Raw genomic sequence first — 25,965 nt, 5'->3', positions numbered from 1 at the left:
ACAGAGACCGGAACTTTACACAGCGACTCCCAGTGTGACAGAGAGACCGGAACTGTACACAGTGACTCCCAGTGCGATACAGAGACCGGAACTGTACACAGTGACTCCCAGTGTGATACAGAGACCGGAACTGTACACAGTGACTCCCAGTGTGATACAGAGACCGGAACTGTACACAGTGTCTCCCAGTGTGATACAGAGACCGGAACTGTACACAGTGACTCCCAGTGTGATACAGAGACCGGAACTGTACACAGTGACTCCCAGTGTGATACAGAGACCGGAACTGTACACAGTGACTCCCAGTGCGATACAGAGACCGGAACTGTACACAGTGACTCCCAGTGTGATACAGAGACCGGAACTGTACACAGTGACTCCCAGTGTGATACAGAGACCGGAACTGTACACAGTGTCTCCCAGTGCGATACAGAGACCGGATCTGTACACATGGTCTCCCAGTGTGATACAGAGACCGGAACTGTACACAGTGACTCCCAGTGTGATACAGAGACCGGAACTGTACACAGTGACTCCCAGTGTGATACAGAGACCGGAACTGTACACAGTGTCTCCCAGTGTGATACAGAGACCGGAACTGTACGCAGTGACTCCCAGTGTGATACAGAGACAGGAACTGTACGCAGTGACTCCCAGTGTGATACAGAGACAGGAACTGTACACAGTGAGTCCCAGTGAGATACAGAGACAGGAACTGTACACAGTGACTCCCAGTGTGATACAGAGACAGGAACTGTACACAGTGACTCCCAGTGTGATAGAGAGACAGGAACTGTACACAGTGACTCCCAGTGTGATACAGAGACCGGAACTGTACACAGTGTCTCCCAGTGTGATACAGAGACCGGAACTGTACACAGTGACTCCCAGTGTGATACAGAGACTGGAACTGTACACAGTGTCTCCCAGTGTTATACAGAGACTGGAACTGTACGCAGTGACTCCCAGTGTGATACAGAGACCGGAACTGTACACAGTGACTCCCAGTGCGATACAGAGACTGGAACTGTATGCAGTGACTCCCAGTGTGATACAGAGACAGGAACTGTACACAGTGACTCCCAGTGTGATACAGAGACCGGAACTGGACACAGTGACTCCCAATGTGACACAGAGACCGGAACTGTACACAGTGACTCCCAGTGCGATACAGAGACTGGAACTGTATGCAGTGACTCCCAGTGTGATACAGAGACTGGAACTGTACGCAGTGACTCCCAGTGCGATACAGAGACTGGAACTGTATGCAGTGACTCCCAGTGTGATACAGAGACAGGAACTGTACACAGTGACTCCCAGTGTGATACAGAGACCGGAACTGTACACAGTGACTCCCAGTGCGATACAGAGACCGGAACTGTACACAGTGACTCCCAGTGTGATACAGAGACCGGAACTGTACACAGTGACTCCCAGTGTGATGCAGAGACCGGGACTGTACACAGTGACTCCCAGTGTGATACAGAGACCCGGAACTGTACACAGTGACTCCCAGTGTGATACAGAGACCGGAACTGTACGCAGTGACTCCCAGTGTGATACAGAGACCGGAACTGTACACAATGACTCCCAGTGCGATACAGAGAGTGGAACTGTACACAGTGACTCCCAGTGTGATACAGAGACAGGAACTGTACACGGTGACTCCCAGTGTGATACAGAGACCGGAACTGTACACAGTGACTTCCAGTGTGATACAGAGACCGGAACTGTACACAGTGACTCCCAGTGTGATACAGAGACAGGAACTGTACACGGTAACTCCCAGTGTGATACAGAGACTGGAACTGTACGCAGTGACTCCCAGTGTGATACAGAGACTGGAACTGTACACAGTGATTCCCAGTGTGATACAGAGACAGGAACTGTACACAGTGACTCCCAGTGTGATACAGAGACCGGAACTGTACACAGTGAGTCCCAGTGTGATACAGAGACCGGAACTGTACACAGTGACTCCCAGTGTGATACAGAGACTGGAACTGTACACAGTGACTCCCAGTGCGATACAGAGACCGGAACTGTACACAGTGACTCCCAGTGCGATACAGAGACCGGAACTGTACACAGTGACTCCCAGTGCGATACAGAGACCGGAACTGTACACAGTGACTCCCAGTGTGATACAGAGACCGGAACTGTACACAGTGTCTCCCAGTGCGATACAGAGACCGGAACTGTACACAGTGTCTCCCAGTGTGATACAGAGACCGGAACTGTACACAGTGACTCCCAGTGTGATACAGAGACCGGAACTGTACACAGTGACTCCCAGTGTGATACAGAGACCAGAACTGTACACAGTGACTCCCAGTGTGATACAGAGACAGGAACTGTACACAGTGATTCCCAGTGTGATACAGAGACAGGAACTGTACACAGTGACTCCCAGTGTGATACAGAGACCGGAACTGTACACAGTGACTCCCAGTGTGATACAGAGACTGGAACTGTACGCAGTGACTCCCAGTGTGATACAGAGGCCGGAACTGTACACAGTGACTCCCAGTGTGATACAGAGACCGGAACTGTACGCAGTGACTCCCAGTGTGATACAGAGACAGGAACTGTACACAGTGACTCCCAGTGTGATACAGAGACTGGAACTGTACGCAGTGACTCCCAGTGTGATACAGAGACTGGAACTGTACGCAGTGACTCCCAGTGTGATACAGAGACTGGAACTGTACACAGTCACTCCCAGTGTGACACAGAGACCGGAACTGTACACAGTGACTCCCAGTGTGATACAGAGACCGGAACTGTACACAGTGACTCCCCGTGTGATACAGAGACCGGAACTGTACACAGTGATTCCCAGTGTGATACAGAGACAGGAACTGTACACAGTGACTCCCAGGGTGATACAGAGACCGGAACTGGACACAGTGACTCCCAGTGAGATACAGAGACAGGAACTGTACACAGTGACTCCCAGTGTGATACAGAGACCAGAACTGTACGCAGTGACTCCCAGTGCGATACAGAGACCGGAACTCTACACAGTGAGTCCCAGTGTGATACAGAGACCGGAACTGTACACAGTGAGTCCCAGTGTGGTATTGTGTTGCATATAGGTTAGGGTGGATTGGCCACAGGAAATTGTCCCATCGTGCCCAGGGATGTGTAGGTTAGGGTGGATTGGCCATGGGAAATTGTCCCATAGTGTCCCAGGGATGTGCAGGTTAGGGTGGATTGGCCATGGGAAATTGTTCCTTGGTGCCCAGGGATGTGTAGGTTACGGTGGATTGGCCATGGGAAATTGTCCCATAGTGTCCCAGGGATGTGCAGGTTAGGGTGGGATTGGCCATGGGAAATTGTCCCATAGTGTCCCAGGGATGTGCAGGTTAGGGTGGATTGGCCATGGGAAATTGTCCCATAGTGCCCAGGGATGTGCAGGTTTGGGTGGATTGGCCATAGGAAATTGTCCCATAGTGCCCAGGGATGTGTAGGTTAGGGTGGGATTGGCCATGGGAAATTGTCCCATAGTGTCCAGGGTTGTGCAGGTTCGGGTGGGATTGGCCATGGGAAATTGTCCCATAGTGTCCCGGGATGTGCAGGTTCGGGTGGGATTGGCCATGGGAAATTGTCCCATAGTGCCCAGGGATGTGCAGGTTCGGGTGGGATTGGCCATGGGAAATTGTCCCATAGTGTCCCAGGGATGTGCAGGTTAGGGTGGATTGGCCATGGGAAATTGTCCCATAGTGTCCCAGGGATGTGCAGGTTAGGGTGGGATTGGCCATGGGGAATTGTCCCATAGTGCCCAGGGATGTGCAGGTTAGGGTGGGATTGGCCATGGGGAAATTGTTCGCGTCAGGGTTTGGGTCCGGGGTGGATGCTCTTCGGAGGAGTTATTGTGGATTCGATGGGCCGAATGGTCTGTGCCATGCTGTGGGGGAATGCTGTGATGGTCTGCGTTGGTTCACTTGGGACTGAACACTGAGTGGAGACTTCTATCACCCCGTGTTGTGAGATGGAAGTTTGGCAACAGTATCGATCGGAACCTGCAGCTTTTGGGGGTTAAAAACAATTTGGATCTTTCTCTGGGTTGAATGGGGATCCAATCCAGCTTCAGGGCTCCGTGCTCCGGGACTTGCAGATGGCTGGATGATATCATCGGTGGGGGGTGGGAATTAATGGAATTCAAAGCATCAGCGCAAGAATGTGTTCTGTGGCTGGTGAAAAGTGAAAGGGCTGCTTCCCACTTTCATTCACTAAGTTTCTCGCATGCAAACTTTCCAAAAGCAATCACTTATTCAACCTCCCTGCACTTATAAACAGAGACAGGGCACACACACGCACACACACACACACACACACACACAGACAGCTCGGCAAGACAAACACATACACAATTACAACACACACAGAAATACATACAGAGATAGACACAGTTAGAAAACACACAGACACATAGGTATACAGAGAGACGCAGACATACACATACAGGCACTTAGGTCCCCACAGATACACACACACAGTTATAGCGTACAGAGAAACACACACACACACAAGACACACAGATACACACACTGTTACAGAACACAGAGAAACAGACACACAGTTACAGCATACAGAGAAACACACAAGGCACACAGATACCCACACACAATTACAGCATACAGAGAAACACACAAGACACACAGATACCCACACACAATTACAGCATACAGAGAAACACACAAGACACACAGCTATCCACACATAGTTACAGCATACAGAGAAACACACACACACAAGAAACGCACATTCCCACACACAGTTACAGCATACAGAGAAACACACACAAACAAGACACACAGATACACACACAGTTACAGCATACAGAGAAACACACACAAACAAGACACACAGATACACACACAGTTACAGCATACAAGAAAGAGACACACACATAGGTACACAGCCGCCCACCCACCCACACACACACACAAAGATTTCCAGCTCTCCCCACCCCAGGGGATATCAGCAAGACGTTTCTGAGAGAGGAGCATGGCAATGGCAATGGGAACTCGGCCGTTGCTGGGGACAGCCCGGGTTCGTAGGAACATGCTGAGCGAAGATTTAACGAAGTGCATTCAGCTGGCTAAGAACCTGCGGCCCAAGGCCGAATACACACTCAAGTTATACGTGAGTATTCACAACTTTATTCACCGAGCACACACACTCCATTTCTCAACAGCAGTGCCGGGAACAAGTTGATCAAATTTCATTCAGATTTGGGAATGTTATTTCAACCTCTGTGTAATATTGACAGTGAGTGTGGGAAAATACGGAAACCCCCTGTTTGATATTGACAGTGAGTGTGGGAATACACTTAAATTCCCCTGTGTAATATTGACAGTGAGTGTGGGAATATACTTAAACCCCCCTGTGTAATATTGACAGTGAGTGTGGGAAAATACTTAAACCCCCCTGTGTAATATTGACAGTGAGTGTGGGAATACACTTAAACTCCCCTGTGTAATATTGACAGTGAGTGTGGGAAGACACTTAAAATCCCCTGTGTAATATTGACAGTGAGTGTGTGAATACACTTCAACTCCCCTGTGAAATATTGACAGTGAGTGTGGGAATGTAGTTAACCTCCCCTGTGTAATATTGACAGTGAGTGTGGGAATACACTTAAACCCCCTTGTGTAATATTGACAGTGAGTGCGGAAATATCCTTAAACCCCTCTGTGTAATATTGACCGTGAGTTTGGGAATATTCTTAAACTCCCCTGTGTAATATTGACACTGAGTGTGGGTATACACTTAAAAACCCTGTGTAATATTGACAGTGAGTGTGGAAATATACTTAAACCCCCTGTGTAATATGGAAAGTGAGTGCGGAAATATCCTTAAACCCCCCTGTGTAATATTGACAGTGTGTGTGGGAATATACTTAAACTCCCTTGTGCAATATTGACAGTGAGTGCGGGAATATACTTAAACTCCCCTGAATAACATTAAGAGTTACTGTGGGAATATACTTAAACACCCGTGTGTAATATTGACAGTGAGTGTGGGAATATACTTAAACTCCCGTGTGTCATATTGACAGTGAGTGAGGGAATACACTTAAACCCCCTGTATAATATTGACAGTGAGTGTGCGAATATATTTAAACTCCCGTGTGTCATGTACACAGTGAGTGCGGGAAGATACTTAAATCACCCAGTGTAATATTGACAGTGAGTGTGGGAATACACTTCAACTCCCCTGTGTAATATTGACAGTGAGTGCGGGAATATACTTAAACTCCCGAGTGCAATATTGACAGCGATTGCGGGAATACACTTAAAACCCCCTGTGTAATATTGACTGTGAGTGCGGGAATACACTTAAAACCCCCTGTGTAATATTGACTGTGAGTGCGGGAATATACTTAAACTCCCCTGTGTAATATTGAGAGTGAGTGTGGGAAAATACTTAAACTCCCCTGTTTAATATTGAGAGTGAGTGTGGGAATATACTTAATCTCTCCGGTGGAATATTGAAAGTTAGTGTGGGAATACACTTAAACTCCCCTGTGCGATATTGACAGTGAGTGTTGGAATATACTTAAACTCCCCAGTGTAATATTGACAGTGAGTGTGGGAATATCCTTAAACTCTCCTGTGTAATATTGACAGTGAGTGTGGCAATATACTTAAACTCCCCTGTGTGATATTGACAGTGAGTGTGGGAAAATACTTAAACACCCCTGTGTAATATTGACAGTGAGTGTGGAAATACACTTCAACTCCCCGGTGTAATATTGACAGTGAGTGTGGGAAAATACTTAAACACCCCTGTGTAATATTGACAGTGAGTGTGGAAATACATTTCAACTCCCCTGTGTAATATTGACAGTGAGTGCGGGAATATACTTAAACTCCCTAGTGCAATATTGACAGTGAGTGCGGGATTATACTTAAACTCCCTTGTGCAATATTGACAGTGAGTGCGGGAATACACTTAAAACCCCCTGTGTAATATTGACTGTGAGTGCGGGAATATACTTAAACTCCCCTGTGTAATATTGAGAGTGAGTGTGGGAATATACTTAATCTCTCCGGTGGAATATTGAAAGTTAGTGTGGGAATACACTTAAACACCCCTGTATAATATTGACAGTGAGTGTGGGAATATACTTAAACTCCCCTGTGTAATATTGACAGTGAGTGCGGGAATATACTTAAACTCCCCTGTGTAATATTGACAGTGAGTGTGGAAATATACTTAAACCCCCTGTGTAATATGGACAGTGAGTGCGGAAATATCCTTAAACCCCTCTGTGTAATATTGACAGTGAGTGTGGGAATATACATAAACTCCCCTGCGTAATATTGACAGTGAGTACGGGAATATACTTAAACCCCCTTGAATAATATTAAGAGTTACTGTGGGAATATACTGAAACTCCCGTGTGTAATATTGACAGTGAGTGTGGGAATATACTTAAACCCCCCTGTATAATATTGACAGTGTGTGTGCGAATATATTTAAACTCCCGTGTGTCATGTACACAGTGAGTGCGGGAGGATACTTAAACCCCCCAGTGTAATATTGACAGTGAGTGTGGGAATACACTTAAACTCCCCTGTGTAATATTGAGAGTGATTGTGGGAATATACTTAAACTCACCTGTGTAATATTGACATTTCGTATGGGAATACACTTAAACTCCACTGTGTAATATTGAGAGTGAGTGTGGGAATATACTTAAACTCCCCTGTGCAATTTTGACAGTGATTGGGGGAATATACTTAAACTCCCCTGTGTAATATTGACAGTGAGTGTGGGAATATACTTAAACTCCCCTGTGTAATGTAGACAGAGAGTGTGGGAATACACGTAAACCCCCCTGTGTAATATAGACAGTGATGTGGGAATATACTTAAACCCCCCAATGTAATATTGACAGTGAGAGTGGGAATATACTTAAACTCCCTTGTGCAATATTGACAGTGAGTGTGCGAATATACTTAAACTCCCGTGTGTAATATTGAGAGTGAGTGTGCGAATATACTTAAACTCCCCTGTGTAATATTGACAGTGAATGTGGGATTATACATAAACTCCCTTGTGCAATATTGACAGTGAGTGCGGGAATATACTTAAACTCCCCTGTGTAATATTGACAGTGAGTGTGTGAATATAGTTAACCTCCACTGTGTAATATTGACAGTGAGTGTGGGAATACACTTAAACCCCCCTGTGGAATATTGACAGTAATTGTGGGAATATACTTAAACTCTCCTGTGTAATATTGACAGTGAGTGCGGGAATACACTTAAACCCTCCTGTGTAATATAGACAGTGAGTGTGGGAATATACTTAAACTCCCCAGTGTAATATAGACAATGAATGCGGGCATACACTTAACCCCCCTGTATAATATTGACAGTGAGTGTGGGAATAATCTTAAACTCCCCTGTGTAATATTGACAGTGAGTGTGGGAATTTACTTAAACTCCCCTGTGTAGTATTGACAGTGAGTGTGGGAATACACTTAAACTCCCCTGAATAATATTGACAGTGAGTGTGGGAATATGCATAAACTCCCCTGTGTAATATTGACAGTGAGTGCGGGAATATACGTAAACTCCCTTGTGCAATATTGACAGTGAGTGTGGGAATATACTTAAACTCCCCTGTGTCATATTGACAGTGAGTGTGTGAATACACTTCAACTCCCCTGTGTAATAGAGACAGTGAGTGTGGGAATATAGTTAACCTCCACTGTGTAATATTGACAGTGAGTGTGGGAATACAGTTAAACCCCCCTGTGTAATATTGACAGTGAGTGTGGTAATACACTTAAACTCCCCGGTGTAATATTGACAGTGAGTGTGGGAATATACTTAAACTCCCCTGTGTCATATTGACAGTGAGTGTGGGAATACACTTCAACTCCCCTGTGTAATAGAGACAGTGAGTGTGGGAATATAGTTAACCTCCCCTGTGTAATATTGACAGTGAGTGTGGTAATACACTTAAACTCCCCGGTGTAATATTGACAGAGAATGTGGGATTATACTTAAACTCCCTTGTGCAATATTGACGGTGAGTGTGGGAATATACTGAAACTCCCCTGTGTAATATTGACAGTGAGTGTGGGAATATACATAAACTCCCCTGCGTAATATAGACAGTGAGTGCGGAAATATCCTTAAACCCCTCTGTGTAATGTTGACAGTGAGTGTGGGAATATACATAAACTCCCCTGCGTAATATTGACAGTGAGTGTGGGAATATACATAAACTCCCCTGCGTAATATTGACAGTGAGTGTGGGAATATACATAAACTCCCCTGCGTAATATTGACACTGAGTGTGGGTATACACTTAAACCCCCTGTGTAATATTGACAGTGAATGTGGGAATATACTTAAACCCACTTGTGTAATATTGACAGTGAGTGTGGAAATATACTTAAACCCACTTGTGTAATATTGACAGTGAGTGCGGGAATATACTTAAACCCACTTGTGTAATATTGACAGTGAGTGCGGGAATATACTTAAACTCCCCTGAATAATATTAAGAGTTACTGTGGGAATATACTTAAACTCCCGTGTGTAATATTGACAGTGAGTGTGGGAATATACTTAATCTCCCCTGTGTAATATTGACAGGGAGTGTGGGAAGAAACTTAAACCCCCCTATGTAATATTGACAGTGAGTGCAGGAATATACTTAAACTCCCTTGTGCAATATTGACAGTGAGTGCGGGAATATACTTAAACTCCCCTGTGTAATATTGACAGTGAGTGTGGGAGTATACTTGAACACCCCTGTTTAATATTGAGAGTGAGTGAGGGAATATACTTAAACTCCCCTGTGTAATATTGACAGTGAGTGTGGGAATATACTAAAACTCCCCGGTGTAATATTGAGAGTGAGTGTGGGAATATACTAAAACTCCCCTGTGTAATATTGACAGTGAGTGTGGGAATATACTTAAACTCCCCGGTGTAATATTGAGAGTGAGTGTGTGAATATACTAAAACTCCCCTGTGTAATATTGACAGTGAGTGTGTGAATATACTAAAACTCCCCTGTGTAATATTGACAGTGAGTGTGGGAATATACTTAAACTACCCTGTGTAATATTGAGAGTGAGTGTGGGAATATACTTCAACTCCCCTGTGTAATATTGAGATTCAGTGTGGAAATAATCTTAAACTTCCCTGTGTAATATTGAGAGTGAGTGTGGGAATATACTTAAACTCTCCTGAATAATATTAAGGGTGAGTGTGGGAATATACTTAAACTCCCCTGAATAATATTGAGGGTGAGTGTGGGAATATACTTAAACTCCCCTGTGTAATGTAGACAGAGAGTGTGGGAATACACGTAAACCCACCTGTGTAATATTGACAGTGACGTGGGAATATACTTAAACTCCCCTGTGTAGTATTGACAGAGAGTGTGGGAATATACTTAAACTCCCCTGTGTCGTATTGACAGTGAGTGTGGGAATACACTTAAACCCCCTGTGTAATATTGACAGTGAGTGTGGGAATACACTTCACCTCCTCTGTGTAATATTGACAGTGAGTGTGGGAATATACTTCAATCCCCCTGTGTAATATTGACAGTGAGTGCGGAAATATACTTAAACCCCCCTGTGTAATGTTGTCAGTGAGTGTGTGAATAGACTTAAACTCCCCTGTGTATTATTGAGATTCAGTGTGGGAATATACTTAAACTCCCCTGTGTAATGTAGACAGAGAGTGTGGGAATATACTTAAACCCCTCTATGTAATATTGAGAGTGCCTGCGTGAATATACTTAAAATCCCTTGTGCAATATTGACAGTGAGTGCGGGAATATACTTAAACTCCTCTGTGTAATATTGACAGTGAGTGTGGGAATTTACTTAAACTCCCCTGTGTAATATTGAGAGTGAGTGTGGGAATATACTTAAACTCCCCTGCGTAATATTGACCCTGAATGTGGGAATATACTTAAACTCCCCAATGCAATATTGACAGTGAGTGCGGGAATATACTTAAACTCCCCTGTGTAAATTGAGAGTGAATGTGGGAATATACTTAAACCCCGCTGAATAATATTGACAGTGAGTGTGGGAATATACTTAAACTCACCTATGTAATATTGACAGTTAGTGTGGGAATACACATAAACTCCCCTGTGTAATATTGACAGTGAATGTGGGAGTATACTTCAACCCCCCTGTGTAATATTGACAGTGAGTGTGGGAAAATACTTAAACTCTCCTGTGTAATATTGACAAGAGTGTGTGAATACACTTCAACTCCCCTGTGTAATATTGACAGTGAGTGCGGGAATATACTTAAACCCCCCTGTATAATATTGACAGTGAGTGTGAGAATATACTAAAACTCCCCTGTGTAATATTGACAGTGAGTGTGTGAATATACTAAAACTCCCCTGTGTAATATTGACAGTGAGTGTGGGAATATACTTAAACTCCCCTGTGTAATATTGACCGTGAGTGTGGGAATATACTAAAACTCTCCTGAATAATATTGAGGGTGAGTGTGGGAAAATACTTAAACTCCCCTGTGTAATATTGACAGTGAGTGTGGGAATATACTTAAACTCCCCTGTGTAGTATTGACAGTGAGTGTGGAAATATACTTAAACCCCCCTGAGTAATATTGACAGTGAGTGTGGGAGTATACTTAAACTCCCCTGTGTAATACAGACAGTGATGTGGGAATATAATTAAACTCCCCTGTGTAGTATTGACGGTGAGTGTGGGAATACACTTAAACTCCCCTGTGTAATATTGACAGTGATTGCGGGAATACACTTAAACTCCCCTGTGCAATATTGACAGTGAGTGCGGGAATATACTTAAACTCCCCTGCGTAATATTGACAGTGAGTGTTGGAATATACTTAAACACCTCGGTGTAATATTGACAGTGAGTGTGGGAATACACTTACTCTCCCCGATGCAATACAGACGGTGAGTGCGGGAATATACTTAAACTCCCCTGTGTAATATTGACAGTGAGTGTGGGAAAATACTTAAACTCCCCGGTGTAATATTGACAGTGAGTGTGTGTATAGACCTAAACTCCCCTGTGTAATATTGAGAGTGAGTGTGGGAATATACTTAAAGTCCCCTGTTTAATATTGAGAGTGAGTGTGGGAATATACTTAAACTCCCCAGTGGAATATTGAGAGTTAGTGTGGGAATATACTTAAACTCCCCTGTGTAATATTGACAGTGAGTGTGGGAATAAACTTTAACTCCCCTGTGTAATATAGATAGGGAGGTTGGGAATACACTTAAACTGCCCTGTGTAATATTGACAGTGAGTGTGGGAATATACTTAAACTCCCCTGTGCAATAATGACAGTGAGTGTGGGAATATACTTAAACTCCCTTGCGTAATATTGACAGTGAGTGTGGGAATATACTTAAACTCCCCTGTGTAATATTGACCGTGAGTGTGGGAATATACTAAAACTCTCCTGAATAATATTGAGGGTGAGTGTGGGAAAATACTTAAACTCCCCTGTGTAATACAGACAGTGATGTGGGAATATAATTAAACTCCCCTGTGTAGTATTGACGGTGAGTGTGGGAATACACTTAAACTCCCCTGTGTAATATTGACAGTGTGTGCGGGAAAAAACTTAAACCCCGCTGTGTAATATTGACAGAGAGTGTTTGAATACACTTAAACTCCCCTGTGTAATATTGACAGTGTGTGTGGGAAAATACTTAAACCCCAAGTGTAATATTGACAGTGAGTGTGGGAATACACTTGACCTCCCCTGTGTAATATTGAGAGAGAGTGTGCGAATACACTTGACCTCCCCTGTGTAATATTGACAGTGTGTGTGGGAATATACTTAAACCCCCTGTGTAATATTGACAGTGATTGTGGGAATACACTTAAACTCCCCTGCATAATATTGACTGTGAGTGTGGGAATACACTTAAACTCCCTTGTGTAATATTGACAGTGAGTGTGGGAATATATTTAAACTCCCCTGTGTAATATTGACAGTGAGTGTGGGAGTATACTTCAACCCCCCTGTGTAATATTGACACTGAGTGTGAGAATATACTTAAACTCACTTGTGTAATATTGACAGTTAGTATGGGAATACACTTAAACTCACCTGTGTAATATTGACAGTGAGTGTGGGAGTATACTTCAACCCCCCTGTGTAATATTGACAGTGAGTGTGCGAATATACTTAAACTCCCCTGTGTAATATTGAGAGTGAGTGTTGGAATATGCTTAAACTCCCCTGTGTAATATTGAGAGTGAGTGTGGGAGTATACTTCAACCCCCCTGTGTAATATTGACAGTGAGTGTGCGAATATACTTAAACTCCCCTGTGTAATATTGACAGTGAGTGTGCGAATATACTTAAACCCCCCAGTGTAATATTGACAGTGAGTGTGGGAATTTACTTAAACCCCCCTATGTAATATTGACAGTGAGTGCGGGAATATACTTAAACTCCCCGGTGTAATATAGTCAGACAGTGTGGGAATACACGTAAACCCCCTGTGTAATATAGACCGTGATGTGGGAATATACTTAAACTCCCCTGTGTAGTATTGACAATGAGTGTGGGAATACACTTGACCTCCCCTGTGTAATATTGACAGATAGTGTGGGAATACACTTGACCTCCCCTGTGTAATATTGACAGACAGTGTGGGAATACACTTGACCTCCCCTGTGTAATATTGACAGACAGTGTGGGAATACACTTAAACTCCCCTGTGTAATATTGAGAGTGAGTGTGGGAATACACTTGAACTCCCCTGTGTAATATTGACAGTGAATGTGGGAATAGACTTAAACTCCACTGTGTAATATTGAGAGTGAGTGTGAGAATATAATTAAACTCCCCTGCATAATATTGACACTGAGTGTTGGTATACACTTAAACCCCCCTGTGTAATATTGACAGTGAGCGGGGGAATATACTTAAACCCCCAAATGTAATATTGAGAGTGAGTGCAGGAATATACTTAAACTCCCTTGTGCAATATTGACAGTGAGTGTTTGAATATACTTAAATTCCCCTGTGTAATATTGACCGTGAGTGTGGGAATATACTAAAATTCCACTGAATAATATTGAGAGTGAGTGAGGGAATATACTTAAACTCACCTGTGTAATATTGACAGTTAGTATGGGAATACACTTAAACTCCCCTGTGTAATATTGACAGTGAGTGTGGGAGTATACTTCAACCCCACTGTGTAATATTGACAGTGAGCGTGGGGATACACTTAAACCCCTCTGTGTAATATTGACAGTGAGTGTGGGAATATACTTAAACTCCCCTGTGTAATATTGACAGTGAGTGTGGGAATACACTTCAACCCCCCAGTGTAATATTGACAGTGATTGCGGGAATACACTTAAACTCCCCTGTGCAATATTGACAGTGAGTGCGGGAATATACTTAAACTCCCCTGCGTAATATTGACAGTGAGTGTTGGAATATACTTAAACACATCGGTGTAATATTGACAGTGAGTGTGGGAATACACTTACTCTCCCCGATGCAATACAGACGGTGAGTGCGGGAATATACTTAAACTCCCCTGTGTAATATTGACAGTGAGTGTGGGAAAATACTTAAACTCCCCGGTGTAATATTGACAGTGAGTGTGTGTAGACCTAAACTCCCCTGTGTAATATTGAGAGTGAGTGTGGGAATATACTTAAATTCCCCTGTGGAATATTGAGAGTTAGTGTGGGAATATACTTAAACTCCCCTGTGTAATATTGACAGTGAGTGTGGGAATAAACTTTAACTCCCTTGTGCAATAATGACAGTGAGTGTGGGAATATACTTAAACCCCCTGTGTAATATTGACAGTGATTGTGGGAATATACTTAAACTCCCCTGTATAATATTGACTGTGAGTGTGGGAATACACTTAAACTCCCCTGTGTAATATTGACAGTGAATGTGGGAATAGACTTAAACTCCACTGTGTAATATTGACAGTGAGTGTGCGAATATTCCTAAACTCCCCTGTGTAATATTGAGAGTGAGTGTGGGAATATACTTAAACTCCCCTGTGTAATATTGAGAGTGAGTGTGGGAATATACTTAAACTCCCCGGTGTAATATTGAGAGTGAGTGTGGGAATATACTGAAACTCCCCTGTGTAATATTGACAGTGAGTGTGGGTATACACTTAAACCCCCCTGTGTAATGTTGACAGTGAGTGTGGGAATATACTTAAACTCCCCTGTGTAATATTGACAGTGAGTGTGGGAATATACTTAAACCCCCCTATGTAATATTGACAGTGAGTGCGGGAATATACTTAAACGCGTTTGTGCAATATTGACAGTGAGTGCGGAAATATACTTAAACTCCCCTGTGTAATATTGACTGTGAGTCCGGGAATACACTTAAAGCCCCCTGTGTAATATTGAGAGTGAGTGTGGGAATATACTTAAACTCCCCGGTGGAATATTGAGAGTGAGTGTGGGAATATACTTAAACCCCCCTGTGTAATATTGACAGTGAGTGTGGGAATAAACTTTAACTCCCCTGTGTAATATAGATAGGGAGGTTGGGAATACACTTAAACTCCGCTGTGTAATATTGACGGTGAGTGTGGGAATATACTTCAGCGCCCCCAGTGTAATATTGACAGTGAGTGTGGGAATATACTTAAACTCCCCTGTGTAATATTGTCAGTGAGTGTGGGAATATACTTAAACTCCCCTGAATAATATTGAGAGTGAGTGTGGGAATACACTTAAACTCCCCCGTGTAATATTGACAGTGAGTGTGGGAATATACTTAAACTCCCCTGTGTAATATTGAGAGTGAGTGTGGGAATACACTTAAACTCCACTGTGCAATATTGACAGTGAGTGTGGGTATACACTTAAACTCCCCTGTGTAATATGGACAGTGAGTGCAGAAATATCCTTAAATCCCTCTGTGTAATATTGACAGTGAGTGTGGGAATATACATAAACTCCCCTGTGGAATATTGACAGTGAGTGCGGGAATATACTTAAACTCCCCTGAATAATATTAAGAGTTACTGTGGGAATATACTTAATCTACCCTGTGTAATATTGACAGTGAGTGTGGGAATACACTTAAACTCCCCTGTGTAATATAGATGTTGAGTGTGGGAATATACTTAAACTCCCCTGCGTAATATTGACACTGAGTGTGGGTATACACTTAAACCCCCTGTGTAATATTGACAGTGAATGTGGGAATATACTTAAACCCCCAAATGTAATATTGATAGTGAGTGCGGGAATATACTTAAACTCCCTTGTGCAATATTGACAGTGAGTGTTTGACTATACTTAAAAACCCCTGTGTAATATTGACCGTGAGTGTGGGAATATACTAAAATTCCACAGAATCATATTGAGAGTGAGTTTGGGAATATACTTAAACTCACCTGTGTAATATTGACAGTTAGTATGGGAATACACTTAAACTCCCCTGTGTAATATTGACACTGAGTGTGGGAATATACTTAAACTCCCCTGTGTAATATTGAGAGTGAGTGTGGGAATATACTTAAACTCCCCTGTGCAATATTGACAGTGAGTCTGGGAATATACTTAAACCCCCCTGTGTAATATTGACAGTGAGTGTGGGAATATACTTAAACTCCCCTGTGTAATATTGACAGTGAGTGTGGGAATATACTTAAACTCCCCTGTGTAATATTGACAGTGAGTGTGGGAATATACTTAAACACCCCTGTGCAATATGGACAGTGAGTGTGGGAATATACTTAAACTCCCTGGTGTAATATTGACAGTGAGTGTGTGATTAGACTTAAACTCCCCTGTGTAATATTGAGATTCAGTGTGGGAATATACTTAAACTTCCCTGTGTAATATTGAGAGTGAGTGTGGGAATATACTTAAACTCCCCTGTGTAATATTGAGAGTGAGTGTGGGAATATACTTAAACACCCCTGTGCAATATGGACAGTGAGTGTGGGAATATACTTAAACTCCCTGGTGTAATATTGACAGTGAGTGTGTGATTAGACTTAAACTCCCCTGTGTAATATTGAGATTCAGTGTGGGAATATACTTAAACTTCCCTGTGTAATATTGAGAGTGAGTGTTGGAATATGCTTAAACTCCCCTGTGTAATATTGAGAGTGAGTGTGGGAATATACTTAAATCCCCTGTGTAGTATTGACAGTGAGTGTGGGAATACACTTAAACTCCCCTGTGTAATATTGAGATTCAGTGTGGGAATATACTTAAACTTCCCTGTGTAATATTGAGAGTGAGTGTTGGAATATGCTTAAACTCCCCTGTGTAATATTGACAGTTAGTATGGGAATACACTTAAACTCCCCTGTGTAATATTGACACTGAGTGTGGGAATATACTTAAACTCCCCTGTGTAATATTGAGAGTGAGTGTGGGAATATACTTAAACACCCCTGTGCAATATGGACAGTGAGTGTGGGAATATACTTAAACTCCCTGGTGTAATATTGACAGTGAGTGTGTGATTAGACTTAAACTCCCCTGTGTAATATTGAGATTCAGTGTGGGAATATACTTAAACTTCCCTGTGTAATATTGAGAGTGAGTGTTGGAATATGCTTAAACTCCCCTGTGTAATATTGAGAGTGAGTGTGGGAATATACTTAAATCCCCTGTGTAGTATTGACAGTGAGTGTGGGAATACACTTAAACTCCCCTGTGTAATATGGACAGTGAGTGCAGAAATATCCTTAAATCCCTCTGTGTAATATTGACAGTGAGTGTGGGAATATACTTAAACTCCCCTGTGTAGTATTGACAGTGAGTGTGGGAATATACTTAAACTCCCCTGTGTAGTATTGACAGTGAGTGTGGGAATACACTTAAACTCCCCTGTGTAATATTGAGAGTGAGTGTGGGAACACACTTGACCTCCCCTGTGTAATATTGACAGTGAGTGTGGGAATAGACTTAAACTCCACTGTGTAATATTGGCAGTGAGTGTGGGAATATACTTAAACTCCCCTGTGTAATATTGAGAGTGAGTGTGGGAATATACTTAAACTCCCCGGTGTAATATTAAGAGTGAGTGTGGGAATATACTGAAACTCCACTGTGTAATATTGACAGTGAGTGTGGGTATACACTTAAACCCCCCTGTGTAATGTTGACAGTGAGTGTGGGAATATACTTAAACTCCCCTGTGTAATATTGACAGTGAGTGTGGGAATATACTTAAACCCCTCTATGTAATATTGACAGTGAGTGCGGGAATATACTTAAACGCGTTTGTGCAATATTGACTGTGAGTGCGGGAATACACTTAAAACCCCCTGTTTAATATTGAGAGTGAGTGTGGGAATATACTTAAACTCCCCGGTGGAATATTGAGAGTTAGTGTGGGAATAAACTTTAACTCCCCTGTGTAATATAGATAGGGAGGTTGGGAATACACTTAAACTCCCCTGTGTAATATTGACAGTGAGTGCGGGAATATACTTAAACTCCCCTGTGTAATATTGACAGTGAGTGTGGGAAAACACTTCAACCCCCCAGTGTAATATTGACAGTGATTGCGGGAATACACTTAAACTCCCCTGTGCAATATTGACAGTGAGTGCGGGAATATACTTAAACTCCCCTGCGTAATATTGACAGTGAGTGTTGGAATATACTTAAACACCTCGGTGTAATATTGACAGTGAGTGTGGGAATACACTTACTCTCCCCGATGCAATACAGACGGTGAGTGCGGGAATATACTTAAACTCCCCTGTGTAATATTGACAGTGAGTGTGGGAAAATACTTAAACTCCCCGGTGTAATATTGACAGTGAGTGTGTGTAGACCTAAACTCCCCTGTGTAATATTGAGAGTGAGTGTGGGAATATACTTAAATTCCCCTGTTTAATATTGAGAGTGAGTGTGGGAATATACTTAAACTCCCCAGTGGAATATTGAGAGTTAGTGTGGGAATAAACTTTAACTCCCCTGTGTAATATAGATAGGCAGGTTGGGAATACACTTAAACTGCCCTGTGTAATATTGACAGTGAGTGTGGGAATATACTTAAACTGCCCTGTGCAATAATGATAGTGAGTGTGGGAATATACTTAAACCCCCTGTGTAATATTGACAGTGATTGTGGGAATACACTTAAACTCCCCTGTATAATATTGACTGTGAGTGTGGGAATACACTTAAACTCCCCTGTATAATATTGACAGTGAGTGTGGGAATTTACTTAAACTCCCCTGTGTAATATTGACAGTGAGTGTGGGAATACACTTAAACTCCCTTGTGTAATATTCACAGTGAGTGTGGGAATATATTTAAACTCCCCTGTGTAATATTGACACTGAGTGTGAGAATATACTTAAACTCCCCTGTGCAATAATGACAGTGAGTGTGGGAATATACTTAAACTCCCTTGCGTAATATTGACAATGAGTGTGGGAATATACTTAAACTCCCCTGTGTAATATTGACCGTGAGTGTGGGAATATACTAAAACTCTCCTGAATAATATTGAGGGTGAGTGTGGGAAAATACTTAAACTCCCCTGTGTAATACAGACAGTGATGTGGGAATACACTTAAACTCCCCTGTGTAATATTGACAGTGTGTGCGGGAAAAAACTTAAACCCCCTGTGTAACATTGACAGTGATTGTGGGAATACACTTAAACTCCCCTGTATAATATTGACTGTGAGTGTGGGAATACACTTAAACTCCCCTGTATAATATTGACAGTGAGTGTGGGAATTTACTTAAACTCCCCTGTGTAATATTGACAGTGAGTGTGGGAATACACTTAAACTCCCTTGTGTAATATTGACAGTGAGTGTGGGAATATATTTAAACTCCCCTGTGTAATATTGACAGTGAGTGTGGGAGTATACTTCAACCCCCCTGTGTAATATTGACACTGAGTGTGAGAATATACTTAAACTCACTTGTGTAATATTGACAGTTAGTATGGGAATACACTTAAACTCACCTGTGTAATATTGACAGTGAGTGTGGGAATATACTTAAACTCCCCTGTGTAATATTGACAGTGAGTGTGGAAATATACTTCAACCCCCCTGAGTAATATTGACAGTGAGTGTGCGAATATACTTAAACTCCCCTGTGTAATATTGAGAGTGAGTGTTGGAATATGCTTAAACTCCCCTGTGTAATATTGAGAGTGAGTGTGGGAATATGCTTAAACTCCCCTGTGTAATAGTGACAGTGAGTGTGGGGATACACTTAAACTCCCCTGTTAATATTGACACTGAGTGTGAGTATACACTTAAACCCCCCAGTGTAATATTGACAGTGAATGTGGAAATTTACTTAAACCCCCCTATGTAATATTGACAGTGAGTGCGGGAATATACTTAAACTCCCCTGTGTAGTATTGACAATGAGTGTGGGAATACACTTGACCTCCCCTGTGTAATATTGACAGAGAGTGTGGGATTACACTTGACCTCCCCTGTGTAATATTGACAGACAGTGTGGGAATACACTTAAACTCCCCTGTGTAATATTGAGAGTGAGTGTGGGAATACAGTTGACCTCCCCTGTGTAATATTGACAGTGAATGTGGGAATAGACTTAAACTCCCTTGTGTAATATTGACAGTGAGTGTGCGAATATTCCTAAACTCCCCTGTGTAATATTGAGAGTGAGTGTGGGAATATACTTAAACTCCCCTGTGTAATATTGAGAGTGAGTGTGGGAATATACTTAAACTCCCCGGTGTAATATTGAGAGTGAGTGTGGGAATATACTGAAACTCCCCTGTGTAATATTGACAGTGAGTGTGGGTATACACTTAAACCCCCCTGTGTAATGTTGACAGTGAGTGTGGGAATATACTTAAACTCCCCTGTGTAATATTGACAGTGAGTGTGGGAATATACTAAAATTCCACAGAATCATATTGAGAGTGAATGTGGGAATATACTTAAACTCACCTGTGTAATATTGACAGTTAGTATGGGAATACACTTAAACTCCCCTGTTAATATTGACACTGAGTGTGGGTATGCACTTAAACCCCACTGTGTAATGTTGACAGTGAGTGTGGGAATATACTTGAACGACCCTGCGTAATAATGACAGTCAGTGTGGGAATATACTTAAACCCCCCGATGTAATATTGAGAGTGAGTGTGGGAATATACTTAAACTCGCCTGTGTAATATTGACAGTGAGTGTGGGAATATACTTAAAATCCCCTGTGTCATATTGAGACTGAGTGTCGGAATATACTTAAACTCCCCTGTGTAATATTGACAGTGAGTGTTGGAATATACTTAAACTCCCCTGTGTAATATTTACAGTGAGGGTAGGAATATACTTAATCTCACCTGTGTAATATTGACAGTTAGTGTGGGAATATACTTAAACTCCCCTGTGTAATAATGACAGTGAGTGTGGGAATACACTTAAACTCCCCTGTGTAATATTGACAGTGAGTGTGGGAATATACTTAAACACCCCTGAATAATATTGAGAGTGAGTGTGGGAATATACTTAAACTCCCCTGTGTCATATTGACAGAGAGTGTGGGAATTTACTTAAACTCCCCTGTGTCATATTGACAGAGAGTGTGGGAATATACTTAAATTCCCCTGAATACTATTAAGAGTTACTGTGGGAATATACTTAAACTCCCGTGTGTAATGTTGACAGTGAGTGTGGGAATATACTTAATCTCCCCTGTGTAATAGGGACAGTGAGTGCGGGAATACACTTAAACCCCCCTGTATAATATTGACAGTGAGTGTGCGAATATATTTAAACTCCCGTGTGTCATGTACACAGTGAGTGCGGGAAGATACTTAAATCACCCAGTGTAATATTGACAGTGAGCGTGGGAATACACTTAAACTCCCCTGTGTAATATTGAGAGTGAGTGTGAGAATATAATTAAACTCCCCTGCATAATATTGACACTGAGTGTGGGTATACACTTAAACCCCCTGTGTAATATTGACAGTGAGCGGGGGAATATACTTAAACCCCCAAATGTAATATTGAGAGTGAGTGCAGGAATATACTTAAACTCCCTTGTGCAATATTGACAGTGAGTGTTTGAATATACTTAAATTCCCCTGTGTAATATTGACCGTGAGTGTGGGAATATACTAAAATTCCACTGAATAATATTGAGAGTGAGTGTGGGAATATACTTAAACTCACCTGTGTAATATTGACAGTTAGTATTGGAATACACTTAAACTCCCCTGTGTAATATTGACAGTGAGTGTGGGAGTATACTTCAACCCCACTGTGTAATATTGACAGTGAGCGTGGGGATACACTTAAACCCCTCTGTGTAATATTGACAGTGAGTGTGGGAATATACTTAAACTCCCCTGTGTAATATTGAGAGTGAGTGTGGGAATATACTTAAACTCCCCTGTGTAATATTGACAGTGAGTGAGGGAATATACTTAAACCCCCCTATGCAATATTGACCGTGAGTGCGGGAATATACTTAAACTCCCCTGTGTAATATTGACAGTGAGTGTGGGAATACACTTCAACCCCCCAGTGTAATATTGACAGTGATTGCGGGAATACACTTAAACTCCCCTGTGCAATATTGACAGTGAGTGCGGGAATATACTTAAACTCCCCTGCGTAATATTGACAGTGAGTGTTGGAATATACTTAAACTCCTCGGTGTAATATTGACAGTGAGTGTGGGAATACACTTAATCTCCCCGATGCAATACAGACGGTGAGTGCGGGAATATACTTAAACTCCCCTGTGTAGTATTGACAGTGAGTGTGGGAAAATACTTAAACTCCCCGGTGTAATATTGACAGTGAGTGTGTGTATAGACCTAAACTCCCCTGTGTAATATTGAGAGTGAGTGTGGGAATAGACTTAAAGTCCCCTGTTTAATATTGAGAGTGAGTGTGGGAATATACTTAAACTCCCCAGTGGAATATTGAGAGTTAGTGTGGGAATATACTTAAACTCCCCTGTGTAATATTGACAGTGAGTGTGGGAATAAACTTTAACTCCCCTGTGTAATATAGATAGGGAGGTTGGGAATACACTTAAACTGGCCTGTGTAATATTGACAGTGAGTGTGGGAATATACTTAAACTCCCCTGTGCAATAATGACAGTGAGTGTGGGAATATACTTAAACTCCCTTGCGTAATATTGACAGTGAGTGTGGGAATACACTTAAACTCCCCTGTGTAATATTGACAGTGTGTGCGGGAAAAAACTTAAACCCCGCTGTGTAATATTGACAGTGAGTGTGGGAATACACTTGACCTCCCCTGTGTAATATTGAGAGAGAGTGTGCGAATACACTTGACCTCCCCTGTGTAATATTGACAGTGTGTGTGTGGGAATATACTTAAACCCCCTGTGTAATATTGACAGTGATTGTGGGAATACACTTAAACTCCCCTGCATAATATTGACTGTGAGTGTGGGAATACACTTAAACTCCCCTGTATAATATTGACAGTGAGTGTGGGAATTTACTTAAACTCCCCTGTGTAATATTGACAGTGAGTGTGGGAATACACTTAAACTCCCTTGTGTAATATTGACAGTGAGTGTGGGAATATATTTAAACTCCCCTGTGTAATATTGACAGTGAGTGTGGAAATATACTTAAACCCCCCTGAGTAATATTGACAGTGAGTGTGGGAGTATACTTCAACCCCCCTGTGTAATATTGACAGTGAGTGTGCGAATATACTTAAACTCCCCTGTGTAATATTGAGAGTGAGTGTTGGAATATGCTTAAACTCCCCTGTGTAATATTGAGAGTGAGTGTGGGAATATGCTTAAACTCCCCTGTGTAATATTGACAGTGAGTGTGGGGATACACTTAAACTCCCCTGTTAATATTGACACTGAGTGTGGGTATACACTTAAACCCCCCAGTGTAATATTGACAGTGAGTGTGGGAATTTACTTAAACCCCCCTATGTAATATTGACAGTGAGTGCGGGAATATACTTAAACTCCCCGGTGTAATATAGTCAGACAGTGTGGGAATACACGTAAACCCCCTGTGTAATATAGACCGTGATGTGGGAATATACTTAAACTCCCCTGTGTAGTATTGACAATGAGTGTGGGAATACACTTGACCTCCCCTGTGTAATATTGACAGAGAGTGTGGGAATACACTTGACCTCCCCTGTGTAATATTGACAGACAGTGTGGGAATACACTTAAACTCCCCTGTGTAATATTGAGAGTGAGTGTGGGAATACACTTGAACTCCCCTGTGTAATATTGACAGTGAATGTGGGAATAGACTTAAACTCCACTGTGTAATATTGACAGTGAGTGTGCGAATATTCCTAAACTCCCCTGTGTAATATTGAGAGTGAGTGTGGGAATATACTTAAACTCCCCTGTGTAATATTGAGAGTGAGTGTGGGAATATACTGAAACTCCCCTGTGTAATATTGACAGTGAGTGTGGGTATACACTTAAACCCCCCTGTGTAATGTTGACAGTGAGTGTGGGAATATACTTAAACTCCCCTGTGTAATATTGACAGTGAGTGTGGGAATATACTTAAACCCCCCTATGTAATATTGACAGTGAGTGCGGGAATATACTTAAACGCGTTTGTGCAATATTGACAGTGAGTGCGGAAATATACTTAAACTCCCCTGTGTAATATTGACTGTGAGTCCGGGAATACACTTAAAGCCCCCTGTGTAATATTGACAGTGAGTGTGGGAATATACTTAAACTCCCCGGTGGAATATTGAGAGTGAGTGTGGGAATATACTTAAACCCCCCTGTGTAATATTGACAGTGAGTGTGGGAATAAACTTTAACTCCCCTGTGTAATATAGATAGGGAGGTTGGGAATACACTTAAACTCTGCTGTGTAATATTGACGGTGAGTGTGGGAATATATTTCAACGCCCCCAGTGTAATATTGACAGTGAGTGTGGGAATATACTTAAACTCCCCTGTGTAATATTGTCAGTGAGTGTGGGAATATACTTAAACTCCCCTGAATAATATTGAGAGTGAGTGTGGGAATACACTTAAACTCCCCTGTGTAATATTGAGAGTGAGTGTGGGAATACACTTAAACTCCACTGTGCAATATTGACAGTGAGTGTGGGTATACACTTAAACTCCCCTGTGTAATATGGACAGTGAGTGCAGAAATATCCTTAAATCCCTCTGTGTAATATTGACAGTGAGTGTGGGAATATACATAAACTCCCCTGTGGAATATTGACAGTGAGTGCGGGAATATACTTAAACTCCCCTGAATAATATTAAGAGTTACTGTGGGAATATACTTAATCTACCCTGTGTAATATTGACAGTGAGTGTGGGAATACACTTAAACTCCCCTGTGTAATATTGATGTTGAGTGTGGGAATATACTTAAACTCCCCTGCGGAATATTGACACTGAGTGTGGGTATACACTTAAACCCCCTGTGTAATATTGACAGTGAATGTGGGAATATACTTAAACCCCCAAATGTAATATTGATAGTGAGTGCGGGAATATACTTAAACTCCCTTGTGCAATATTGACAGTGAGTGTTTGACGATACTTAAAAACCCCTGTATAATATTGACCGTGAGTGTGGGAATATACTAAAATTCCACAGAATCATATTGAGAGAGAGTGTGGGAATATACTTAAACTCCCCTGTGTAATATTGAGAGTGAGTGTGTGATTAGACTTAAACTCCCCTGTGTAATATTGAGATTCAGTGTGGGAATATACTTAAACTTCCCTGTGTAATATTGAGAGTGAGTGTTGGAATATGCTTAAACTTCCCTGTGTAATATTGAGAGTGAGTGTGGGAATATACTTAAATCCCCTGTGTAGTATTGACAGTGAGTGTGGGAATACACTTAAACTCCCCTGCGTAATATTGACAGTGAGTGTGGGAATACACTTGACCTCCCCTGTGTAATATTGACAGAGAGTGTGGGAATACACTTGACCTCCCCTGTGTAATATTGA

The 25,965-nt window shown here is 42.0% G+C and overlaps 1 protein-coding gene across 1 annotated transcript in view; it reads left to right on the top strand.

Annotated features, from left to right (window-relative positions):
- The first annotated feature begins 4,191 nt into the window (after positions 1–4,191).
- Positions 4,192–25,965, top strand: part of LOC140468507 (ciliary neurotrophic factor-like) — a 35,919-nt gene continuing 14,145 nt past the window's right edge. Inside the window, exon 1 of the mRNA XM_072564585.1 lies at positions 4,192–5,151. Coding sequence (XP_072420686.1) covers positions 5,014–5,151 — 138 coding nt within the window. The 5' untranslated portion in view covers positions 4,192–5,013. The remainder of the gene's footprint in view (positions 5,152–25,965) is intronic.

Source organism: Chiloscyllium punctatum, chromosome 47 (genome assembly GCF_047496795.1).
Source record: "Chiloscyllium punctatum isolate Juve2018m chromosome 47, sChiPun1.3, whole genome shotgun sequence".
NCBI classification, from domain to species: Eukaryota; Metazoa; Chordata; class Chondrichthyes; order Orectolobiformes; family Hemiscylliidae; genus Chiloscyllium; species Chiloscyllium punctatum.
The sequence above is the reverse complement of the archived record's forward strand: the minus strand, read 5'-3'. Positions and strand labels throughout refer to the sequence as shown.